The sequence below is a fragment of the Filicampus tigris genome, chromosome 10 (genome assembly GCF_054856515.1).
Source record: "Filicampus tigris isolate MCC_2025a chromosome 10, RoL_Ftig_1.0, whole genome shotgun sequence".
Lineage (NCBI taxonomy): Eukaryota > Metazoa > Chordata > Actinopteri > Syngnathiformes > Syngnathidae > Filicampus > Filicampus tigris.
In genome coordinates, this window is record NC_141226.1 from 3,741,246 (window position 1) to 3,769,179 (window position 27,934).

Genomic DNA, 27,934 nt, shown 5'->3' on the forward strand with positions numbered 1-27,934 from the left:
CCATGATCTATACATGTATTAAAAAAAAAAAAAAGCTTTAGAGTACATGTATATTTAAAAAAAGGCTTTAGAGTAGAGGAGGCGTTACATCTGCTTCAAAATATTGACGATGAGAATGAATTTCTCAGCTGACACATGCACGGCTGAGCCCCTCTGCCCCGCAGTGATAGTCGACGTACGCATTGGTAATGTAACCCTTAAAAGTTGTTCTTCCTTATCTTTGGAGGCCGTGATATGTCGGGTTACAATAGGTTTGACTTTATGTATTTTTTTCTGGCGTCTTCCTTGCTAAAGAGAACAGACACGGCAGGACAGTGTTTTGTTGAGTCTTGTGAGTCAGACGTGAACAGTCTCGCTCTTCTCTCTCTCGTTTCTTTTTAGCGCCGTACCAAATCAAAAAGGAATAAATACATAAGCGCAATATACATAAAAGAAATACATACCCACAAAACAATATTGCAGCATTTTAGAAAAATAATAAATACAAAAAAATATGCAGTTTGCTCCAAAGCAGCTGTATTTTATAACAGCAGGAACCACGCAGCGCGATCGAGAGCCGCACGGGACAATCTCAGCGATACACCACCTGTTTCTCGTTCATTTATCTGACACAATTTACATTAAAATATACCCACAACAGAATTTTGATAAACAAAATACCTTTATAAGACACTCGAGCAGCGAGTAATAATCTTTTTCGTCGATGAAGTCATTGTCAGAGTGCAATAAAAAGTGACCGTCGTACAAATGACTGCTCTTGTATAATTCTAAATCCATGCGGCGCTTGAACAAGTAGCTCTCAAGACGAAATAATCATATCAGTCAGAACAACACTAATGTAAATGATTGTGTGTGCATGCCCAGACGCGTGTGCGTATGGGTGTGTGTGTTTGAAAGGGCTGAGGGGCAATCACATATTTTATTGTAAAAAAAAAAAAAATCCCTTGATTTTTCTGTCCCATTATTTTCTTGAATTTTAATATCCTTAACATGAATAAGAGGATTGATTTTCTTGTGCAAATACTTTATTCAAGCGAAGTCAACCCAAACATATTATTTTTTAAGAATATGGTCCATGCAAGCCCACTAGTTGAAACAAGGCATTCTGATAAATTTGTGGAATAAGAGTTAATCCACCTGTTTTTAGTCATCACTGGGGGCGGCCATTTTGTCACGTCTTTCAACTGATAACGATATCACAGTTGCTCAGGGCTCACGTAACGACCAATCACAGCTCCCCGGTTTTCTGAAACTGAGCCATGATTGGTCGTTATTTGAGCCCTCAGCGGATCTGTGATGTCATTTTCAGTCGACAGAAGTAAGAAAATGGCCGACAATTGAGATGGTAAAAAATGGACGGATTTTACCACATTCCACAAACGCAATATTAATAGGAATGCATTGTTTGAATTAGAACATATTCTTCAAAAAAAATGTTTGGGTTGACTTTCACTTCAATATAAAAAATAAGCATTGGATTCAACTCACGCAACCAGCCCCTCAGCCCTTTTCAAACACACACATACACACGCATGCGCGCGTCTTTCAGCTGTTACTAAAAGCATGCTACTGAACACCAATTGATTGGCTAATCTTGCCTTGCTTTAGTGAGAAAATATATATGACAAACACAACGCTGCATTTTAAGGGCAAGCAAGGAAAGTCTATCTAATCCAAGCAGTCTATTTAACCATAGATGTATCTGTATGTAGGTACAGTATTTATGTATATGCTGCAGCTACGCAGGATACAAGCAAAATATTAGCTTGATATATGTGCATTTGTGTGTTGAACTTGTTGGTTCAATGTTGCAATTAGACGTACTTAGCTGATTCTGACTTTGGGTCATGAGCCGCATCGTGTCATTCAGCTGTGGAAATCCGAGGGAAGGTCCCGGCGCACGCTCAGAGTCGCCGCCGCTGCCCACGCTTGCCGGCCGGGACGAAACGAGCCGAGGACCTGAGCGCAAGCGGGGACGAGCTAACGTGCTATTGCTACGCATCTTCGGCGGTAGGAGCCCGAGGCTGCGCGCCATGCGCGCGCACATTTTTTTTTTTTTTAATCGATCGCACTTCGTTAGTAGCTCTTTCGCACGGCTAACAAGGATTCGAAACTTAGCACCGGCATTCTAAAATCTGAACGGTTCCAGGTGAACCGTAATGATGGAACCGATTCCATTCGATTCCGGGTTTTCGGTGGCCACCCCTAAGGGTGACACAGACGTGCATGTGTCTGCCGAGCAATTCATACTCATCGTCGATGTTTTGAAGCAGGTGTAATACCTCCTCTACTGTAAAGCTTTTTTTTTTAATATACATGTATAGATCGTGGTGACCAGCAGCCTTGATCAATGCAGCCGCTGGTTGCTATGGAAACCTCAATCACACGATCCAAAAAATTGACAGCGTCAAAAGGGGGTTGGATTCCATCGAGAATAGCGCGCTAAACTTACAGCCCTAATATATATATATATATAAGTTTGGACACCCTGATCTAAATGAAATGATGAGAAATGGAATGGAAGGATAAGTTGTACACATGTGTCTGTGAAAAGCATAGCCTAACATTGGTGCCTGCAGCACATATAGAAAGCCTGACTTTACCTGGGTCCAAGCTCATCCTCACACCTCCAGGTAAATTCTCCAAAGCTCTCATAGCGCTGGTTGTAGTGGTAGAGAACTCGATGAAGCGCTGGGGCACCCAGGTCCATCAGAGTGTTATACGCTGTCTGCTGCTCCTTGCCACTGGTGTAGCCATTAAACAGGTTGTAGATTTTATCAGCTATTTCTGGATGGGCACAAACAAACAAACAAACAACACACTGATGAAAACGACAACTGTCAGACCAATGATGCAACTTCTGGAGACTTTTGAAGATTTGCTTGGAAAACTATTCGTCCACCTCTTGGGTATACACATTGAACACACTTACCACAATGGAGATATAACCATACATTTGGATGCCAATAGTCTGCTCAAGAAAAATACAAATGCAGTCCAATTTCAGATTTGGATTTTGCAACACATCATTTCCAGGGAATAAAAATGACAACAGCATGGCCTGAATGTATCACAATTCAGTTTAAATCAGCAAATCAACAGCAGCCTAACTGTTGAACCATGTGGACTAACATCATTTATAATCAACAAAGATAATGTTTGTCCTGTAATTCAGCCATAGAACATGACGAATCAGGAAGAACCTCCCCAATGTCCATGTTTTTTCTGGAACAAGTGCTCTCAGTCTGACTAATAACACTTGAACACACTTGTCGAACCCATATCAATACAGTTCACAAAAAGTAACTGAATGGAGTTTTATGGTACTCTCTGCACACATATTATTTATAAATAATGAGGCTCCTGTGTACTGAAGTGAGGTGTGATTAAACTTTATCTCCTTGTGTCTCTCTCCTCACCTTGAGCCTTGACGTCATCCACAGTTGGGCATGGAGTTTTAATCGTGACCTCACTTGGACTGGAGCGACGCCCAGTGTTGTCCACTGCCCAAAGCCGGAACCTAGACAGACAGACGCTCAATATGTTAACCTATATAGACTATGTATGCTGCACTAACCATCTCATTGGAATCTGTTGCATTTCCTGTGCCGGTAATTCAATTGGATGACTCCTCTCTTTGAAGAGAGTGTGCATTCTCAATCACTGCTCGGGATAGACCGAACACCCAAAGGCCCAAGTTTTTCTGAATTATATCTCCATCCAGTGGCTGAAGCACTCATTGCGTCCGCATGCAGCACTAAGCACATCCTGTTGCAAAATAGTGTTCGCTTATTCTTGGCCTTCAGTGGTACAACAGCTAAAGACGGAGACTGGAGAATGATTTACACTATAAAAGTTAGCTATATAGCCCGCAGGGAGCTTGACTGAACTCACACTCTGAAAATAACTTCTGATCAATAGATTTCATCACTTTCAAGACGCATGAGCCTCTCACACAAAATTTCCCTATACAAGAGGGCCATATTTGGGCTCTCTATGTATAGAAATATCAGGGCAGAGAGACAGGGCCTTGGGTCAGTGACATGAATGAACTGCCAGACAGACAAGAGAGTGCAGGAGTTCAAAGGGTGTGTGGAGATTTGTGGCACTCAGACTCAATACAGTACATCAAAACATTCCTTGTTTTGTGATTTTCTTCTATTTTGTTTTTCTGCCTCTTGATCTTTTCCTCACTCGCTCCTCAGTCTCTCCCAAAACCCTGCCTCATTTCCTCTTTGAGACGTGTATGACTTCACTCCACGCAAGTTGTCTGCGGGCTAAGTGTGAGCATGTGTACTGAGACAGTGAGCATCCGCTGTGTGTGTGCGAAGACTGAGAAATGCATATGCAGTATCGTGGTCACCTAGTTATAGTAAACACTCAGGGCAAATGTAGCATGAAATAAATCATCTTTCCATGACTCATCAACATCTGTCTCTTTTGATAAAACCAACTTGTTATCAATGCGGAATTATCATCCCACCACCTATTTGTGGGAATTGAACATTAAAAGATCATTTTGGAATAATTTCCAAATGGCCAAAATGAACCCAAATTGTTGTAATTGATCTTGCTAAATGGTATGAGCAAATCATAAACATACCAATGATCCCAATATACGAATTTTTGAAACATTTCATTTATTATCTTCCGTCTTAACATCCATCCATCTATTATCTCAACTGCCTGTCGTCACGAAGGTACAATTTACTAAATCCACTCACATGAAAACAAACCAGCCTCAGTCCTGAGAATCTGTAGATGAATGCCACAGCAAACACATCTAACTTGGTCATTATCAAACATAAATTGGCAATTCACACACTGCCTCTGAAACTTTCAAACTTGCATACAAGCAAAAAGCCATCAGGGAGAAAGAAGTAATCAAGATACTAATGGCGTATGACTGACAGAGGCACTTAAAATAGTATTGTATTTTCCATTTACGGCATGGAAGTGAAATCCCTGATGCCCTTGCTTTATGCATCACTTTGGATTTTCTGGAACCTGTGATGAAAAAAACCCCTTCATTTTCACTTAAAATTAGTCATGACCTCATGCAATGTTAATGGAAGCCTGTAGGAGCCCATAACGGAATCAATGTGCACCTTTTTTAAATGCAATAGGCCAATAACATAATAACTGACCAATATAAACAGAAGTCTTGAACCTATAACGTAATAACTTTAAGGTTATTACCATTTACTCACAGGTGCTGCTATGATTTCTTCATTGACCAACGAGGCCGGGTTTTGAGGATGACCCACCTCTCCATAGGCATCTTCCTCCAGCATTTAATCTTGTAAAATGGACTTTTACATTACATTACATTAGTGTAACTAACATTAGATAGCACCGTATTGTGTTAAATGTTGCCCATTTGGCATCCATTGCAGCCTGGTCATCCTGGAAGGGGGATTCTCCCATCTGTTGCCCTTCTCAAGGTTTTTAATTTTTCTACAGATAAGTTTTTTGAGTTTTTCCTTGCCCTCCTGAGAGTTAAGATGAGGGGATGTTGTTAATATGGCTGTGTTGGTTCCGATTGTGCGGGAGGATGCCGGTCCGGTGTGGCAGAGCCAAACGAATTCTGAGGGTTTGTTTGGAACGACTGTCAGAGTCCCCTGTCAGATGTAGCTTCAATTCCCACCTGCGTCAGAACTTCTCCCACGTCACGGGGAAGGCAGGAGACATCGAGTACGCATGGACAATGTTCTTCGCCTCCATTGTTGTGGATGCCGACCGGAGCTGTGGTCGTAAGGTGGTTGGTGCCTGCTGTGGTAGAAACCCACAAACCCGTAGGCAGACAGCAGACACCAACAGTGACGGATGCAAATTAGCTGAAAGATTCCTGTCGGGGTATAGGCCTGTGGCACTCCTGAGACAGCTGATGGGTAACGGCTGACCAAGCAAATCGTAGCTTTAGCGGTCACGTAGGTGTTTGAGGACTGTTTGGTGAGGCCATGGAGAACGAGTTCCGGATGGTTTTGAAGAAATTCTGGTCCACCATCGGGCATCTTAATGCACCATGAACAATGCATCTAATTTGGCTGGGGCGTTGCTGACTTCGACTTGGGATGTTGTGAGTTGGCGGGGAAAAAGACCTCCAAAGACCTCCTCAAATCCACTGACACACCTTTCCATAAAGAAGCTCTGAGGCGTGTTCTGCTAAACTCTGGGCTTGAGGTCCAAGAAGTTGTGAAAAAGATACTCAGTGGCAGGGTGCCGGTGATGGATGAGACCCGCCTGGAGTTCCTATAGGCTCAGGATGTTGTGGATCTGTCCTGGTTGACACGTCGCTGCAACATCGTGCGGACATCGGGGACAGTGCCTCTGGATTGGCAGACAGGGGTGATGGGCCCCCTTTTTAAGAAGGGGGCCTGGAGGGTGTGGTTCAACTACAGGGAGATCACACTCCTGAACCTCCTCGGTAAGGTTTATTCAGGGGTGCTGGAGAGGAGGGTTCCTTTGCTAGGCGTATCTCGGATTTCGGAGGCGCAGTGTGGTTTTTGTCCTGGCCGTGAAACAGTGGAGCAGCTGAACACCCTCAGCAGGGTCCTCGAGGGTGCATAGGAGTTCGCCTAACCAGTCTGTTTAGTGGACTTGGAGAAGACGTTTGACCGTGTCCGTCTGGGAGTTCTGTGGGGTGTGCTTCAGGAGTATGGAGCACCACTACATTTTGAGATAGCCTGAAAGGCTAGGGAGCAGCAAATAGGACTAGAAATCAAGCTAACCATCAAGATAAATAGACAAATACACAGAGCGACAGAGAAACAGAAGGGGAGAGTTTGCATTTTCACAGTAAAAGAAACAAGTAAATAAACAGTTATATTTGTATATTATTACTTTATTCGCACAGTTTTTACATTTACAAATATGCTGTTGTTTACCAGGCCAATCACGTAATAACCAAAAGTTCTTACGTTTTCGGTTCAGGACTTTTATTACGTTATACGTCAGTTGTTACGTTAATGGGCACATTGATTACATTATGGGCTGTTATTACGTTCTGAGCCAAAGCTTTGTTGTGTTTTCTACTAGTCTACACATAAACATATTGTACAATCAACATCTTCATCACATCCAATTGAATCTGTAACCTTTTTAAATCTTGAATTTAATTTGGGCAGCATGTGTGGTTAGTGAGTTTGCCACACAAACAGTGATTATCTGTACAAATCTCAGATCGTGATGTGTGGAGTATGTTTGTTCTGGACCTGTGGGGTTTTTCTCCATGTATTCCAGCTTGCTCTCACATTCCAAAAACATACATACTAGGTAAACTCAAGACTTTGGTATACTATGTATGTGAGTGAATAGTTGTGACATGTGATTAAATGGCAGTCAGTCCAGGATTTACGCTGCCTCTCTCGAGTTCACCTGTGACCCTGAACAGAATAAACAGTAAAAACCGGATGAATGGAATTTCCATTTGTTTTCAGTTACCATTTTTGGAGAATTATTTATCACCCCCCCCCCCCCTGCCAAAAAAAAAAAAACACATCAGAGAAAATACATTGTCCAGCTGTTTGGAGTTCCTAACTTCAAGCGTACTGAGTAGCTTACATATATGTGGTGTCAGGCTCCAGACAGCGGACGATCATACTGACAGAGGAGGACAGCAGGTTTGGAATGTCCCCTAACATCACACATGGAGACCTGGCGCCAGACAAGATATCATCCACAAAGCTCAGAAGCGTTTCTGAAGCACAAAGACAGAAAAGAGACTTAAAACAATACTAATAGAATGCTAAACCCATTATACTGTTGAATTGCATTTCCTCTGTAGTTAATGGGTACAGTGGTTCCACAAAGATTGTGGCTCAGGATAGAAAGTGAAATTGACTTCTCGAAAAAAAACATTTTGTGGAGCCAAGCAGAATAGAAATATCACACTAAAAATCATTATTATCAAACGGAGGAAAACAAAACAATGATTTTAAAAAAAATCATTTATTACAACATACAACTAGAATACAAAATTAACATTTTCCATTGCTAAAGTATATAGTCAATGAATAAATACAATAGCAGATTAAAAGACAATCTTCAGTCGTTTCATTTTGCTCAGGTTGATGCTGACAGTCTTTTGCCAGCTGCATCTGAAAATTTCACAAACTTGTGTATTTCGGGGCATCTTGTCTACATGCTTACTCGTGCGTTCAGGGAAACAAAAGAATAAAATGGAACGGGTGTGAAAAAGAAATGTAATGTAAAAAGATGCTGATCCAGACACAGCAGACTTTCATTGCTCCTGGCTGTCTGTGTAAGATAGCTGTAGCACTCATAAATGCTGCCCTGAAAGTTCCCCAAAAACCAATTTCCGGGTTTAAACAAGCCAGCCTGCAAAAGTTGTTGGCTGACCTAGCCACATAAAGTCCAATTTTTCTTGAAAAGTGCACCTTGACAAAGACATTTTAATCATATCCGACATCTTCCTCACCTATAAATCAATCTTTGGTGCTCATACAACCCTCAACTAATCAGAGGGGCATCTGTGGTTTTAAAGGGTCGCAACCTAAAATTTTGCCACCCCGTCTGCCACCCCAGTGAATCTAATCCATCAACACGAAATTAAATATTTTGTTATAAATATGTCCTATAGTGTCTCCTTAGTGTGTATAAATGTTTAAATAACCAGTTTCTAATTTAATCACACACTCCGACCCCCGTCCTTTCAAGAGGAAAATGGTTGCATCCCACAGCGGGCTGTGTGCCTATTCTTGACCTTCATTGCAGTTATCTAAAAACTGACACTATATAAATCTGATGCATTATTATTTTTATCATTGTTATTAGTTTTAAGTCCTAAGGATGTTTCAGAGTTTTACGGGAGTTTCTGCATGCCGCCGTCATGTCGTTGGTGTAAAGTCGTAATCTTTGACATTTTAGATCAGACTTTTGCGAGTCATGGCCATACGACGGATATAATTCAAATCAAATCAAATCAAATCAAATTTTATTTATATAGCACTTTTCACACACAAGATGCAACTCAAAGTGCTGTACATTAAAAACATCAAAATACAGCATAAAAAGAGAACCCGCTCCCATCGTCCCTCCCTCCCTTGCAGTCTACACAAAGACAGACAACCACAAGCACACTTGCACTCACTCACACACCCATACACAAACGCACACACATATAAACTTAAAAAGAGACATGGCAGTGCACAGAGAAACCATATGAGGAAAGAGTACCCAAGGGGAGCTCGTCCACGCTGAGAGGGAACTAATTATAAGTCTTTGCGTTGTCGTGACACAACCAACAAGAGCTTGAACAAAACCGTGGGAAACACCGGCGAAAACGTGACTGCTTCGCGAAAATGGATTCCACAGAAAGAGAAGAGTGGTAGAGCTGTAGTCACAACAGCTCAGCCTCTCTAGACTGTCACGACAGTGGAGATTGACCACTTAAAATGACAAGATATGACTCAACAATGGCTGGAGCTGCGTGGTCCATTGAAATTTCCCGTCACTTGCCACGTGAACGTGATGCGGGTGGCCTGGACTTTTAGCTCAGTGGTTAGCACTGTGCGCTGCCAAGCCGGTGATGGATGTCAGAGCTGGTTTAATCCCCGACTGGGATGAATGCCGCCGTTGACATGAGTAATAAAGATAATGATTTTATCGCATTATAAAATCAATTATATACAGTAAGTAAAACATATTTGTGTATTTGTTATGTGAATATATATTATATACATACGTATCTAATATTATAATCAGTGCCGTGCCCACATTCTGCTGCTGCTCTCTTGTTGATGTTTGTGATTTTTCTCTGCACAAATGCCTCCATACTCTTGGGCAGCTGTAACCAAAAACCTCTGCTTCTCCATTTTGCAGGTTTCTACCAAGAGCATGATGGGAAAAGTTTGCAATGTGGGAAACAAAATGGCTAAAGAATGTAGTTGTAGTCTTGTAAATAACAGAGTCGGGCATCGCCTAACCGTCACCGAGTTTCCGTCTACATATACTTAATAAGCGACCCACGTGGTCCCAGTCTTTAATATGTTCAAATAGTTTGTCCTGTATGACAACTTACAGTACGTGAATACATTTGGCAGTATTGTTTTAATCTATTTATTTATTTTTAGCTATTGTGCATAATGAGGTGCTGCGGCAGGTGATAACCTTCACTAGCTTACAGTGAGGCTTGCTGCCTGGGCCCGCTTATACATACTATATTTTAAAAACAATACATTCCAAGTATTGTAGTAGAAAACGGGCGTCCGTCAGTGGCGGTAGATGGATCGGTCCGTCACATCGACGAAATGCCAAGCTCACACTCTCACTCTCTCTCTCTTATATCACCTGGATGAACATTTTATCGATCACTTCAAGTGATGCCATTCAGTACACATGCCTTTATTTCTGTTAACTTGAAGTAGCTAAACAACAGTGAACGGCTCATTAAAACAATTTGAGGAAGCCCCCTGTCATACCAAGGCGAGAGCTTCATGTGGGTAGTCAGTAGAGTGACCAGATTCAAACTCACCAGATGTGGGACAGGGAGTATGCTTTTGGGGGACAATGTGGGACGCAGCTGACGCTTGCGACGGACACCAAAAATGCATATGACACAGCTTGTCAACTGTTCAGTAACATATAATATAATAAACTGTAACAAAATAACAATTATAGATCTACAAATAAAAACACGGAACACAGAATTGCAGTTGAAATTATCTGCAGTTACAAAAATACAACACAAACTGCTAGTAAAAAAGTAAATCTCTGAGACATTAATATCAGTAGGACAGGGGCGGAGCCAGAACGTGGCTAATGGGTGGGCCTGGAAAAATCAGGGTGGGCCTGAATATTTCTCTAACTGAGCACAATCCTCCTGTCCCGACACATTGTATAGTCAAATAAAATGACAAACTGAATAATATGAAGTTCAGATCCTCCTTAGACAACCACAATTATGCCATTCGTAATAGTCAATACAATACAAAAAACACAACGAAAACACAAATTCAAAAATAAATGAATAATTTACAAAAAATTTAAAAGTATATATTTTTTCATGAATCTCACTGGGTGGGCAGTCTGTCAATCTGCCCTTGCAATAGGAGCTCACAATAAAGGCTGAAATTAGTCACTGTCATCATATCTTGAGGTAGATGCACTTAGACAATAGTCGCACCCAGACAATAGAAGCTTATCAAATCTCAAGTCAACATGTAGAGCATGAAGTGCAGTAACAATTTACTACAGTAACAAAGACAATCCAAACAAAGACAGGCTACTACAACTGCTGCAATTCAAATTATTTTCAAATTAAACAGCCACAGCATAAAACGAAAATAAAACAAGAAGTATATCAAAAATAGTCAGGAGATAACAATACTCTAACTACAATCCATTCAGTTGTAAACAAACGTGTCCACCATAACAGCACTATGCACTTTCAGAAGCAAGGAAAGCACTGATGGAAGGTTATGTCCACCACAACTCAAGCCTTTCAGTTTTCTCCATAACAGCAACAGCAGCATCTGACTTGTCTTTCACTGGCTTTACCCACAGACAATGAGTTCCCAGACCTTGTTGTAAGTGCATTTCATTTTCTTTGCAGTCTTCTTACTTTCCTTAGAGTCTTCCATTTTCATTAATTCATCACAAATGTATGGAACGCGTCGCTAAAATGCTTGTTTTTGGTAGGCGTATCTTTAAAAACAACTATTGCTTGCATGTGCGCCCGGCTGTTTAAGCAGCATACCCCCCTGCCTCTCACAGTCTCGCACGCAGACAGTCACACCAGCCAGAACACCAGACCCCCCTGCTCTCAGCACACAAGCGTTTAATAAAAAACAAGATTTTAGATGCACGTTTGAAAATTGGTGCTTGCCGATCAGACATGCGGGACGGCTAGTCAATTTGCGGGACGCATCAAAAATCATGCCAAATGCGGGACAGGCCCGCCCAAATCGGGACAAATGGTCACCCTAGTAGTCAGAGGAACACAGAGTGCAGAATTATGTGCTTCAATCAAATGAGGCCTGTAATACAGTGAACACAGTGTGCTGCCATGGCATTTATAGACAGGCCTCAACACCAGGAGAATAAAAACCATAGAGAGGAACAAAAACATTTATCTAGTGGGTTGATGCACTGCAGAGCACACAGGAAAAATGGTTGTGAAACTTTCACAGTTGGTTTCTTGGCAAGCTATAGACATCCATACTTCTATAAACGGTGTGTGGATAAATATGTTTGTTCGTGATTCCTGGATATCATTCTCATCTGATTAGATACTGAATGCAGAGCAATTTCATCACAATAAATCACACTGTGTGGTCTCTTTCAGACAGTTATTTTGTCTACACATACTCAGTGTGATCACAGGAATGGGCCCCAGATTGACAAATTAGCCTGAAAGAAAAGTTCTCATTGTTTATTCCAGCATGAACAAACGAATCTACAATACAACATCCATTATGAATCATAAATTACGATGCTGTCAAGAGAGTACACGGCCAAACTGTTCACATTTGGATCAGCACCAAATGATCCAAGATATGCAACTCCTGTACAACCTGTAAGCCACATTTTATCACTAGGATAAATTGTAATGTCATAGAGAAATTTTGGAAAATCAAACAACACCACCACCACCACCACCACCACCACCACCACCAACAACAACAACAACAACAAAAAAATCCTAGCTCTTCTTCTGACTGTGATCTTCAAATTTATGATGTTCTTGGCCAATGTTTAGGCCAGTGGTAAATTATTTTATGTACCGTATGTTGTCAGGTCAAATGATTTATTTTATTTAAGTCAGTAAAGCACGTCAGTCAACATTTGTTGTTTTCAAATGTGCCCATGGATTAATTTAAATGGTTAACCAAAACAGACATTTTTTCTATACAATGTATATAGCACAGTGTATGTAGGGAGTCCTCATTTTACGAACGAGTTCCGTTCCTACACCGGCGATGATACCTGAATTTCGGCGTATGTCAGATTTCACCGTTAAAGTCGAAATTTACGTCAAAATACTTTGTATAAAAAATGAAAATACATGAAAATAAAAACATAAGATGCTGTACTTGTACTGTACTGGAGAAGTGGATGGAGAAGGACGAGAGGAGGGCGGAAAAGGCAAATATACAGCCGGCGTGTAAACAGACACAATCAAGACATTGCGAATGCTCATTGGTCAACTGCAAGAAATGCCCATCTTTGTAGTACAGGAATTGCTTGTATGCGGAAGTGCGATGATTGGCGCGCAACCACCGCAAATACCCACGCAGATGTAAACAAGCTCAGAGACGCAGCACAAAAGCACACCTTTGGAGCGAGGAGAAAACCGGCTGCTTCATTCATGTGGTGAGTGACATGAATATCAAGTGTTTTATTGATGGTTGAAAGTAACAAGCAGAAATGACGTCCATTTGAGTCATGACACCATGTGTTGTCGTACACAGTGTGTTATTCAAAGCAACTCTGTCTGCTCAATCATGCAAACGGGATATTCAGAATGTTTCAGAAATCGGAATTTTGATTTTAACTCAAATATTTTCTGCATGTAAACGTAGTCACTATGGTGCTGGGGACAAAATAAAGGAGAGGCACGTGCGTCGTACAATCGAAACTTTGTAGTACGTCATAATACGAGGACTGCCTGTATATACTGTATATATAAAGTGATGGACATAGTGGGTACGGAAATTATTCAGACCCCTTGAAATTTTTCACTTTTGTTTCATTGCAGCCATTTGCCAAAAATCAAAAAAGTTCTTTTTAACTCTCATTAATGTATACTCAGCACCCCATCGTGACAGAAAAAAAATGAAATGTAGAAATTTTTGCAAATTCATGAAAAAAGAAAAACTGAAATATCATATGGTCATAAGTATTCAGACCCTTTGCACAAAAACATTCTTATTCAACTCGCATGCTGTCCATTTCTGCTGATTTTCCTTAAGATGGTTCTGCTTCTTTATTGGAGTCCAGCTGTGTTTAATTAAACTGATTGGACTTGATTAGGAAAGGCACACACCTGCTCTACATAAGACCTTACAGCTCATAGTGCATGACAGAGCAAATGAGAATCATGAGTTTGAAGGACATATATATATATATATATATAACTAATCCATATATATGTGTATATAACTAATCCATATATATGTGTATGTACATATCGTATGTATAATCACTATATATATATATATATATATATATATATATATATATATATATATATATATAGTGATTATACATACGATATGTACATACACACATATATGGATTAGTTACTGTTAAGAGTCCTTGGGTCCCTTGAAGGTACTATAACAATCTAATATAAATGTATTGTTAATACATTATTAGTAAGTAACTGCTGAACAATTGGTGAGAAAAGCATGAATGTTCAAAACATAGTGAACTATATTTTCCATCATTTGGTAAAACATGTTGTACTACCCACAATGTGAGAAATTTGACCCTATATTTAGTTTTTGCAGTGAAAGCCAACCAGTGTATCCAAAGATGACAATGGAGTACTGTTCCGCTCATTTGGGAAATGTTTTAAATCTGTCTATTTAGCTAAAGTGCTGAAATCTCCAAGAGGCAGGACCTTCATATCTGATAGCACCTGGGTGGGCATCAAAGGTTTGGGCTGGTGCTATGGGGGATAAAATGTGGTCGTAAAAGTATAACCATAAATTGATTTTTTAAATTTATTGCTATAGGCAAAGAGCTACCGATTCTTTTGCGCAGCCAGCTAGTCACACATCATGCCAAACAGTTTTATAGTTCAACAGCGATTAGCGGTCTAATGTGACTGAAGTTAAAATATATTGAATAGCGTACAAAATGAGTCCTAAAATAATTTTATTTTATGAGTGAGAATATTTATTCTTCAAATGTAAGCAGTAATTTGTAAGAAAAATGGGTCCCTCTTTGCAACCACCTGTTGTGAAGAATGAACGGTTCCATGCAGAGGGCAAGAAAATGAGAACATAGTTGAAGGAGAATGAAGCTATTAAATGGGCTGAAGCTTATGAAAATTGGCCTCTAAAACTAGTTATGCCGCAAATTTGTTCTATGAACACATTCAGAAATGTCAGGTAAGCGCAATATCTTTTTCAGGCCAGTATTCAATGGAAAAACTTTCAATGCAAAGGGATAGAAACAACATATAGAAAGAAGCGGTTGAGACCTTGTTTTACTTGTCCTTCAGCTGGAGATGTTTACCCTTTGCATTCTTCGAGTCTGATTGGTTGGAAAATCAAGGATTGCCAGGAGACTGATTTATGGGAGTTATGGGATCTCTCACCTTTTGAAGTTGTGCCTGCTTTTGTCAGTTCAGTTGTGCAGGCCCCGGGCAGGCGGTGTGCGTGCGTGCGTGTGTGCGTGTGTGTGCCTGTTGACCCTTCAAGTCAGTCTTTTTCCCCTGCTTCTAACTGGAAAGGACGGGTGCTTCAAAGATAAATCTTTTTTTGCATTTGAAAGCAGCATTCATACCACTGTCCAATATGGAAACTCGAAAGTAGCAAATGCCAAGTTAGATGACTATTGAGGGGAAAAAAAGTTGAAAATTGCAAACAGAAAATTTTAAAGTGGTTAAGTGCTGATTTCTCAAGCCGAGGACAAACTGTTGTTGTTGGATAAAGATATTAACGGGTTGTCCCAACAAAGTTGCGGATAAACTCATGTCAACAGTCAGTTTGAAGTACATATTTACCGATTGTGTGGGCAGGACACTTTCTGGATAGGATGGTTGTATTGAAAGACAAAAGCACTTTGAAGGCCGTTCAGGTCATAGAAGAAGTGAACCCCAAAAAATTCTTTACAAAAATATGTTCTATGAACCTTCACTAGTCAAAATGCAGGATTGTGATTAATATTGTGTTTGTGGAATATGAGTTAAGCAGCACAATCACCCGTTCTTAACCATCTCAGGGGCGGCCATTTTGCCACTTTTTGTCTACTGAAAATGACATCACGGTTGCTCAGTGCTCACGTAACGACCAATCACGGCTCACCTGTTTTCTGAGGCTGAGCCATGATTGGGCGTTATCTAAGCCCTGAGCATCCGTGATGTCATTTTAAGATGACAGCAGTTGGCAAAATAGAGACGGACAAAAAACGGGTAGATTTTACTATTTAACTCATATTCCACAACCACAAAATTAATCAGAATGACTTGTTTCAACTAGTAGGCCTGCATAGAACATATTCTGGAAAAAAATATGTTTGGGTTTACTTCCGCTTTAATCATTAAGAAGCCCGTTGAGTAAAAGGTGAAATATCAACAACAAAGAAGTCCGATTGCTTTTTGGTACATTGACACGGGCACAAATTGTATGTGTAATCAATTTCTACCTGATCTTATAGTCACCACATTGGCGACAACAACAGTGATTTACAGTGTGAGCTCTATAATACATGAATATTTCAAAACTCTGCAGTCATTGCTAACTTTGGTACAACAAATGCATAATGTACTTACATTGTATATATGTAAAATATGTTATGAGGGATCATAACTCCGCAGTTATGAGGGATCATAACTGCGGGTCAATGAAATCCACAATTAAACTGCCAAGATTTTATACAGTGTCTGGATTGTCATTGTCGCACGGTGTAACCTGAACTCATTTGCAATTAATGCTCACGCAGGCACACGAATCTGACGAATTGATCAAAGAAAGGAGCAAGAGAAAAACAACTAGGGGACACAGACATACATTATAGCACATGGACGTACCATAAGCAGGGTGACACATGCACACGCAAGCGCACAATTACAACCGGCAGCTGAACCCTTCACTACATAACATCTGGAATTTGTTGTCTCCCTTTCCACTGTGGAAAGGCAAAGAGACCAGTTGTAACACAACGAAAACTCTCTTATCTGTGATTATTTGGCACTTCAACAATGGTCAGAACCATTTCATTCGTATGATTGGTTAAATTAGCACAATTTATTTTAACTTCTGAAAAGCAACAACTTGATACTGTAGGATGGAGGAATCAATGCGAGGGTGGGAGCTCTAGTTGATAAAAAAAAAAATAGGAAGAGATGGAATGACACTTCAATTTTCAGTCTCTCCTTCTCGCTTGCTTGTAATTTCCGTTTGATGTGAGCTGTTGACCTTCCACTTACTTCATTGTGCCATAAATCATACTTTTTTTACACTGCATCTTTAGAGGGGCAATACGATGTTGTATAATTAGATAAAATTACCCTGACTGATTGATAGCAGTTGCTGTGCGAGAGCTTTGCACGCAAATACTCAAATTTGCCAAACGCATCAATGAAAGAATGCAACACTTGAAATGCGGATCTTAGGTTAAACGCGTCTAAAAGGGAGAAAAGCTGCATGCCTGTTTTATGTGTTCTGCATTTGATTTCTACGTGGTTTCGAAGTCATTTTTGTTTTCTTCTTCTGTTCTCTCCACTTTTCATGACCACCGTCGGTTTGTCTCACATTTGTACGCCTCTGATATGGGAAGTCCACACTGACAGCATTTCAGCGTGTGTCTAAAGTGTTGCGGCTGCCCATCAGTTGCACTATGCACGCAAGTGAAATGATGCAGATCAAGCAGCTCTCACTGGGTTTTCCATAACAACCCAAAAAGAAGTTAGAATCCAAAACACACAGCTCTCCAACACTGAAGCTGTAAACTGGATCATAACTGGTAACAGCCAACAGTTTCACAATGAGGCATTTTGGAATGAAACTTCAAAATAAAACTTTTTTCAGCCTGTGTAATGTTTATTTTATCTTGATTAAACAAGTCATTTGAGTGGTGCTTGTCAGATGTTAAGACGGTAATTAAAAATATGTCTGTGCTTGAGACTGTGACTCTGATAGAATCTAAAAAGGGGGCTCAGTTACACAAGAATCTCTGTAAGAGTTGGATTGTTGGGTAGTTTCTAAAAAGTCTATTATCGAGATGGTCTATTTTTCACCAAAAATCTATTTGTTGTGGAGAACGTCCATTTTTCAATGGCAAGATTGACGAAGGAGTCTAAAAAAGCGTAACATCGTTAAAAGTGCGACAACTATGACCAATCATCAGCAAAATTCATACAGACATCCCCACTCTTGCCCACTTCAACTTCTGAAAAATATAAAAACCATTGCCCCAGTATTTTGGATTTTGTGTCGATGATAAACCTTTTCCTCATAAGAGGTCACATTTAATGTCTTTAATCCAACATATTGGGGCAATTGCTTTCATAATTTCAGAGATTGAAGTGACAATGACAAAAGATGTGCACATTAATTTTGGTAACAATTGGTGAGGTTTTCAGACATCAGTTAAGCGTTTTTAAACCTGCACAGTCAGTGATGACAGTTATGTTTGGGGGCCCTTATTGGCTGCAGTGAGACAGGGAACTGCCCTCGTACTGAGACAATGATTTCCGTGGAAGGCGGGAAGGTGTCTGACAGCTTAGCCTGAGGAGCCGCACGGATGTTAAAGGCAGCACAGCAATTTAAGCACAAAGGAAGCCATTGCTCTAGAAGGGGACTGACATCCGTCCTGGTTAAATTAAGCCATTTCATTCCAAGCTCTGACCAAAACACTTTATCTTCCAAGTCAGAATTTCTGAAATGATTGCTCTAACTTACACTCTTCTCACTTGGTACAACCCATTTGTTACGTTTTGCTTAATTTGTCAACTTTTATGAGAAAATAACACCCAGCAACCAGGGAAACAATAGCAAACAGCTCACTTGCATTTATTTTTTTTTGCAGCGATGGGGTTAAATATGTTTACCATGAGCTCAAAAAAGCGCGTTTTAATAAGTTGCGTTAAAAATGTGTGGGAGGGGTGAAAGTACATTCTTTCAAAAATCTGATAGTCTCAGTATTTAGCAGCTTTAAACCTATGACTATATGCATGGAGTGGTGGAATGAATTTCCAGTAAAGTATCTTTAGGCATCACCTTTCCCGGTAATGCCAATCGCTTTTGGTTTGAAACAGTGTCAGGAGGAATACTCGTACCTCCAAAAGAAGACCACGTTTTGGGGGACTCCTTTTGGCGACACCAGAAATATAGTAACACACTCTAGGAATGGGAAGGCTCAGGTGGTAGACTGGCCGTCTCCCAACTTGAAGTTTGTGTGTTTGTTTATTCCTCAACCCATGAGTGCCTTTTTTTTTTTTAAATAAACTGTTATGCAAGTAAAATTTGAGGTGAAGACTCTCCTTGTAAACTTTACTTATTTCAAATAAATATCACTCCAATTTTTTTCTGTGCATCTTAATAAAGATGACATATTGTTGAAAAGCAGACCAAAGGAATAGGTCTGGTTTCAGACAGGCAGTTGCAATCTCCAGGGAAAAGATGTTTTTTTGTGGAGCGGTTTATTAGTGCTTTCCCATTGTTGCCAGAAGTTGAGAGAATTTGGTGCTGGCTGCAAAGACTCTGCTTTCCTTTTCTCTTTATCCACAACAAAAGTGTGGGAGCTACGGTGTGGGAGTTTTGACTGGGCATCAAAGTCGCAGCGTTTGATTGGCCTGGCCGTCGGAAGCTATCAGGTCACCAAGGTCTTTAGTTTAGAATCCATCCATCCATTATCCAAACCTCTTATGGCCAAACGAGTCGTCTTCGGGCGGTCGGCGGGGTACACCCTGAACTGGTTGCCAGCCAATTGCAGGGTACACATAAACAAACACTCACAATCACACCTGGGGACAATTTAGAGCAGGAGTCTTCAATCCTGTTCCTCAAGGGCCGTTGTCCTGCCTGCTTTCCATCTCTCCCTGCTGCAACGCACCTGATTCAAATGATCAGGATCGTTATCAGATGTCTGCAGAGCTTTCTGATTATTTCAATCAGGTGTGTTGCAGCAGGAAGAGACTCAAAACAGGCAGAACGCTGGCCCTCGAGGAGTAGGATTGAAGACCCCTGACTTAGAGCGGAACATTAATCTACTGTGCACTGTGAAGTGGACAAACTAACCTTTGCTGTTATTATTATTATTATTATTATTATCTTTGACGATGACCCCTTTGAGTTTCGGAAAGAGGCAAAATCAAAGGGAGCCAGGTCAGGTGAGTAGTGAGGTTGCTCCAGAATAGTGATGTACTTCTCGGCCAAGAACTGTCAGATGCTCAGGGCGTTGTAGGCAGGCGTGTAAGAATCTTCTTGTAGGGGTGTCCCAATACACATTTTTCACTTCTGATACAATACTGATTGCAACCTAGAGTACTGTCCGATACCGATATAGATGGATAGAAGATCAGGAGCGGAATTTAGAATGGACTGCTTGTACTGTATATGAGTGCTGGTATCGGAAATTTGGGAAGTAGACCAATATAATCCGATATTGTTTTTTTTTTTTTTGGGGGGGGGGGGGGGGGGGGGGGGGCTGATATCAGACCTCTCTCCGATACCATTATCGGATTGGGACTGAACCAAACAGGATCTCCTTGCAGTCATGCTGGTTGATCGCCTGGCCCACATTGAAGGGGACAAATTGTAGTTTGTACTTTTGGTTTGAAATATTTTTTTTGTGACACCAGCCCTGGAACCTTTCCAACACACCTTATATCATAAGTAAAATACTCATTTCAGAAGTGTATGTTTCAGTACTGTATATGAGTGTTTCACTTGTGTATGCAAGAGGAATTTCAATTGAAATGGAAGGCCTTCTGGTTTTCAAAGTAAAACGGGCACTTGTCATCGGCTGGCTAACGGCCTGTAATTACTAAATAGTAACTCAAACAGCAGCTTACTTGACAATATACCGTATATCGATGGTGTCGGACACACATACATATACAGCATATACTGTGTAAACCAGGGGTACTCAATCCCGGTCCTCAAGCTCCCCTATCCAGCCTGTTTTCCATTTCTCCCTGTCTGCAACACACCTGATTTAAATGATCCACTCATCATCAATCTTTTCACAAGCCTGAATACGTTTGTGATCATTTGTATCAAGTGTGTTCAGGTAGGGAGAGATGGAAAACAGGCTGGATAGGGGCTCTTGAGGACCAGCATAGAGCACCCCTGGTGTAAACGGTACTGCTTAGTCGATACATGGATAAATTGGATGTCTTACTTGAAAGTCAAAGTAGTTTGACAGGCAGTCAACATCTGGTGATCATCTGATATTTAAAATCACATAGAGAAAACAAAAGCCTACTTTACATTGCATTCCAGCTTTACAAAAATAGTAATGTGAAGTAATTGTCTGAGTATGCATGTGGATGGATTGATTCTGTTCTGTGTAAAGAAAACCTTGGCTCATTCGTCAATCGAATGTGTTATCGGTTTGTTTGCACCTTTTTAGTGCAACACTTATACTAAGCCAAGTGCTACCCTGACTTGACTCAAAGCAGACTTCCTACTCAAGAAACTTCCAGAAATCTACCAGGTTACTATGCATATGTGAGCTTGTGGGCATGTACTTAGACTATGATCTCACTTTATGTGCCTGAAGCTTGTTAAGGGAGACATTCCTGTTCAAACGAGCAATCATCTGCTCCAGATACAGCTCAAGTCCTGTTACTAAAGTGATCATCTTACAGTACAATGCATTATTATTTATATAGCACTTTCACAACAGCTGCACCTGTAACAAAGCACTTTACGGAACATAAAATAACAATAATACAACAGAACACATAATATGAAACATTGACAATAATACAACTACAGTACCTACATATGCCTTGTTGTTTGAAGCGGTTATAGATGAAAGAGAGAAAGTCAAAGTTGGATGTTCTCTGCTTTAACGCAGTTCCAGCCACACATCTATGAAAAGCGTAATCTAATTGTGTTGTTAAATGCGCTAGCCATGTCAATTTGGGGTTATCTTAGCATTTAGCATGGCTTCTCCATCTTTTTTCGTCATCTCTTTGTGACTATGACACTTGTCAGAAATGTAGCTTATTCATCGCCACGCAGGCAATGATGGCTGACCTGAGAGTGACTCCACAACGTGTTTAGGCACACTAGTAGCCAGCCAAACTAGTTGCTGTTTAGCTGCTTCTGATAAGCAGTTCTCCTTCTCCTTCTCCTTCTTTCAATATCGTCGCTGCCCTGTGAAAAACACGTATCTCCAATTTTGGAAACTTTTTTATTTTTCACTTTAATGCGATGTCTGTAACGCGGAAACATGATTCATTTAAAAATAAGAAAATGAAAAAAATTGAGAAGTGTTTTTCACATGACAGTGACGATATGCAGAAGTAGAGGACCCAGGCTTCAAATATTTATTAAAAGTGCTCAAAGTTGTACTGACAACAAATTAATGGATTTCCCAGCCCAATGAAAGTTATCTCTGCCAATGTAGCTCAAAAACATTTTTATTTCTTTTTTAAAAGAAAAACTTGAAAATTTAATAAAAATGAGTACCTTTAAGGGGTGATCTGCATCTTATACCAATTTCATTTTTGCTGTATTTTTGTGCTGGTCTTGCATGTACACCAGCAAGACCAGCACAAAAACATCAAAACCAGCATATTGTAACCCTCTTACACTAATGGCCAAAGTCATAGTTTGACAAAAATTATTATTTTTTGCCTTAAACATTTTCTCGGATATTGGCCACTGCTGCCAAAATGAGCTACATCCTTCGTTAAACATAAACAGTCATGTGAAAAAGTTTGGCCACCTTCCCAAGGTTTCTCACTTTTCCCCAGATGTTTTTTTTTTTTAGTTTTTCCTTGCCCTCCTGGGGGTTAAGATCAGGGGATGTCGTGTATATGATCTGGTGCATATGTGAAGCCCTTTGAGACTTTCCTGTGATTAAGGGCTATATAAATAAATTGGACTTGACTTGACTGATAATTTCCAAGTTTTTCCTTTATACATCAATGGTTTTTCAGATAAAAAAAATCAGTTAATTATATCATATAGCTGACAAACACAGTGAAATGAAGTTATAGCATTTACAGAACGTGTGCAATAATTACTTAGACAAAAGAAGGCAAGTGCAAACATTTGGGCACCTTTGTTGATTTAATGATTTGAATCCCTTTAGCACTAATTATTGGAACGTAACATTTGTTTGTAAGCTCAGTGACCCTCGATCTACATACACAGTTGAAGCGACCCATGAGAAAGTGTATTTACGGTGGCCAATTGCAACTATCCCTCCTCTTTGCATCTTCTCAAAGGAGTGACAACATGGGAGCCTCAAAACAACTCTCAAATGATCTGAAATCAAAGATTGTTCAACATACAAGACAATGACCCTAAACACTGCGCAAATTCTAATAAGGCAATCATGCAGAGGAACAAGTACAACGACTTGGAATGGACTCAGACCCGAGACCTAAATATTTTTGAAAATCTGTGGTGTGGCTAAGCGGACTGTCCATGCTTGGAAAGCATCAAACCTTACTGAACTGAAGATGTTTTGTTAAGAAGAATAGTCCAAAATAGCATCAACCAGAATCCAGACCTTTATTGGAAGCTATAGGAGGCGTTTAGAGCAGGCATGTCCAAAGTCTGGCCCGCGGGCCAAATGCCAAATAATAATGTCTGGCCCACAAACCCGTTGACCTTGATGCGTATAAAATACACTCTAAATGCAATTTTGCATTTACACACAAGAGGGCAGCAGCAGTCCAAATCCACAACCCTTTTTGACCATATCCGGACATTTTCTAAAATGGCGACAATGAATAAAAAAGGGCAAGTTGACAGCGAGTGCCGACAATTTAAGGAAAGGTGGAAATTTGACTATTTTTCACTGACACAACACAATACACAACTGCCTCATTTGCAAGGAGACTGTTACCTATTTCCCCTTTTTTATATCTAAAAGTTCACTGATGATTCATTTTCAACAATATGACATGTTTCAAATTAACACTGGCCTGTACTGGTAAATATGATATGTGTGTATAATTTACATATTTCCCTGTCATAGACTTACAATGTTAAGAGAACTGCCAGTTGTAACTGATGTTTGAAATTTGCACTGGTGAATACTTTTACCTATTTCCCTGTTTTAAATCTAAAAGTTCAGTGTACATTTATTTGCCAGTGATATGTCATGTTTCAAATGGACCAAAAGACATGTTTAACAATCTTGACATTAAAAACAAAAAGTCAAAAACAAAAGGCAGACTGGTTTGCTAAAATATGCTTGGATTTATTGTTTCTGTAAATCCAATAAACTTAATTTTACTTCTCAGATTTCACTGTGGTCGTCTACTATATGATTTATTTAATTAAAATTGCTGATATGAACAACCAATGATATATAAAGAAACATTTTGAAAATGATCAGGGGTGCCCAAACGTTTTCATACGACTGTACTATAATCAGAATGTGCTCCCTGACAAATTGATTATTTTAAGAGGGTGACAATATGCTGAGAGCTCCTTTGCTGGTCTTTTTTTCTTTTTTAGGGTTAGGATTAGTGAACTCAGGCAGTTCTAAAAGTTCTAAATGACACTATGATGAACAAACTGTTACTTGTTTTGAGGCTGGAATTCAGTAAGACTGTATTGTATCCTTGTTTTGAAAACAAATCAAAAGCAGCAGTTTTAGGAAGCATGTTCATCTAAGATGCAGAACAAAATCATAAACCTCATTCCAATTCAAAGTAGCACAGTGACAGTATCCAAAGACATGAGGAAGCTGAAATGATATGGTCTCTGTAATTGATTGTCCTTGTCACATGACGAGAACATTCATATTAAAGTACCATTAAAGTTGGTTGATGCATTATTCTTTCGTCCCATTTTATTACCCTGTTAAACTTTGTTTTACGCCTGTCTTTTTAAATACAGGCAACGTTAGTGGCTTCAGTTTTGACTAATGGCTGATTGTATATTGTTTTGGTTGTGCATCATATTATGGCGGACCTTTGTTTTACCCGATTGCTCTAGACTCGAAGGTAAGCGAGGGAAAAAAATGGATTTTTGAGAAAACTACTATGTGGTAAGCAACAGAGAGGTTAGAAAGAGGGCAAACTAAATACAAAAACAAGCCAGCAGTTTTGAGAAACAAATCAGTGGGACAGGAGAATTGGGAGATGGGAGGAAGCCTGAGGGGAACATACAAAGCACATAAGAATGAAACACAGCAAAGAAGAAGTTGTGGAGAAATGTCCATCGGATCATGTAAGCCTGATTTCAGAGATGAAAGACAGACAGCTGGAATCAAAACCACAATGTTCGGTTTGCTTTCAGGCTTTTTCCAATCTTGTGCCTGTCTTTGATTTCTTTGCTCTGTCTATCACCCCACTCCTTGATGGTCAAACCCCCCATATTCCACCCCCCCCCCCCCCCCCCCCACTCCCTGCACATTCACAACCAGTCACATTTGCCTCTATGTTCACATCAGGGTGTGTTCACCAATAGTAATCAATCATCTCCTACAGTAGAGCTGAGTTGAGCGCTCACTGCATAATGCATTGAATCAGTGCAACCGACATAGAAAGAGAAGCACAAAAAAAAAGCTCAACTGACAACAAACCACCCGTGTTTGAACATACCTGAATATCAGTTTGCAAGGTTGTGTACTTGCAGGGGAAAAAAACATTTCAGATGTAAAAGCCACTGTTATTGTATACTGCTGACTTTAATTAGGCATGTCAAAATAAATAAACAAATCCATAAATAAAATGGCTTTGGTCAAAGTAAAACTACTATGAATGCTTAATATGACTACCATCTTGTGGATTCCTTAAAAACTACATCACTGTACAGTTATTAAGTCTTTAACCCTTTTTGCATTAGAAAAATCTCTGATCACAACAATGAACAAAATTGGTAGAAAAGTATGAACATTAAAATAATGATTATCTTGAGTCAATTTAATTACAAATGTAATTATTGAGTGTGAAAGCTGGCCTGTTTAGTTGAACACAAAGCTGATACAATTTACTTGCAAGTAGACATTTTTATTGTCTGCATTCTAATGCAGTTACATTTAAATTTTCTGCCTTTCAAGTATTTGTCACTTGATTTAACCCATTAAGGCCTAAAGCACCTTTCTCAACAGCGCCCCAAAACCTAAGGTCGCCTTTGGAATTGCCCTTGAAAACCTGAAGTTCTCTCAGAATTTCAACACTTACAAAATGATTAATATCTCAGCCCCTGTAGCAGACAGAAACATAATTCCAAAAGAATTAAAGAGCTTAGACATGTGGCTTTCAGACAGGCAGAATTTATTATGATTTACTGTTTCAAACGAAGATGTAAAAATAACGTGTCAGTACTATTTTAATTAAAAAAAAAAAATCGAGAGATAATTACCATCCTCTATTCTGTTACAAAGACGTCTATATCGTAATTTTCTACAAACCATATCATATCACGTTCGACTGGTTCCACTGGTCGTGCACGTCGTCTATATATCACTGCCGTTACTTACTTTAATCAGAGCTCCCGGTGATCGACGGCGTCCGCCATTAGCCTACCTACGGCTCGAAAAAATTCCACGACATCCTCCGCGGTCTCGCGACACCGTCACGTGTATATTCTGATGCATTAAATTGGCTAAGAGACTGAGAATTGGATTAAAAAAGGACGGCGCCTTATCTGCTCCCCCGGTTTGAAAGGTAGAAAGACGCAATAGCGCTCCCGGCTCTAGTGGTAGAAACGCGGTTATGCGCTAACGGGCTTAATGGGTTAAATGAACAAAGACATATTTGGAATCAATGGATAATCATTTTCAGACAGATTATAATCTTTTACAGCACACTAGATGGCAGGTACGGATGGGAATCGAAAAATGGTTCTTTTGAAGGAACCGGTTCCCAGTGTTTCAACTTCTAGGACTTGTTTGTTTGCTTGCTCACCCGACAATTCTGCTTATTCATTCCTCTTATGTTGCAAATAAGTGATGATGTCACATGGTGTACTTTCTCAACTGTTCCATCCATCCATCCATTATCGATACGGCTTATCCTCACAAGGGTCGCGGGGCATGCTGGAGCCTATCCTAGCTGTCTTCGGGCAGTAGGCAGGGGACACTCTGAATTGGTTGCCAGCCAATCGCAGGGCACACAGAGACAAACATCCGCACTCACAATCACACCTAGGGTCAATTTAGAGAGTCCAATCAACTTACCATGCATGTTTTTGGAATGTGGGAGGAAACCGGAGTACCCAGAGAAAACCCACGCAGGCACGGGGAGAACATGCAAACTTCACACAGGGAGGCCGGAGCCGGGATCGAACCCACGACCTCTGAACTGTGAGGCGGACGTGCTAACCAGTCGACCAACTTTTCCATCACGGCCAAAGTACTCTAACTAATATCATATTTTATGCAAAAAGATGACAGCGGTGTTACTTGCGACACTTGCAAAGATTTAGTTTCATCCAATAGGACAGAATCAGCACAAACCTCTTTTACATTGTCAAATAATATGATAATATATAGACAATGATATGACATGTCATTTGTACAATTTCAATCCCCTACCCAATAAGAGTCAATGAGAGAATCAATAAGTAAGCATAATACCTTTGGGGGTGGTCTCGACGCTTTAGGTTCCTCTGAGTTGAAATGCTATATTTTGGATAATTCTATACTTCCAGATTTGTGGGAATAATTAAAGAAGACCTTTTTGTGTTATAGCATGACTAAGGTCCACTTATGCTTTAGCTTGATGTGGAAGAATTTGAGAACACCAATCTTAACCTCATCGAACAAATTAGGATGAAGTTGAATAAAGATGACGAACCAGGCCCTCTTCCGTCATCAATAGGTAAAAATTGTTACAGACTTCACAAACTTAGAAATTCCCCCCCAAAGATTGGAAGCTTGAAAGGGGAGGAGTGGGGTGAGCAATGGGACTAAAGTACTTCTTAGTACCTCTGATTTTCTTATATAGCATATACTGTATGTTTATGGGTAGTGTAAATCCTTGAAAATGCTTGTAATGCAATGTTTTTGATATGCTATTTAACGTAACCGATTTAATCCCAATTTTTTCTCAGACATATAAACATCAAAATTGGGTGTCATTGGTAGACCTTTCAAA

General features: G+C 40.0%; 1 protein-coding gene across 8 annotated transcripts in view; it reads right to left on the reverse strand.

The window, feature by feature from the left end:
- astn1 (astrotactin 1) overlaps positions 1–27,934 on the reverse strand; it is a 454,796-nt gene that overhangs the window by 15,537 nt on the left and 411,325 nt on the right. For all 8 annotated transcript variants that reach the window (XM_086042243.1, XM_086042247.1, XM_086042246.1 and 5 more), the window contains 3 exons: positions 7,564–7,699; positions 3,420–3,520; positions 2,604–2,787 (listed from right to left, as the gene is read on the reverse strand). In XM_086042243.1, coding sequence (XP_085898369.1) covers positions 2,604–2,787; positions 3,420–3,520; positions 7,564–7,699 — 421 coding nt within the window. The remainder of the gene's footprint in view (positions 1–2,603; positions 2,788–3,419; positions 3,521–7,563; positions 7,700–27,934) is intronic.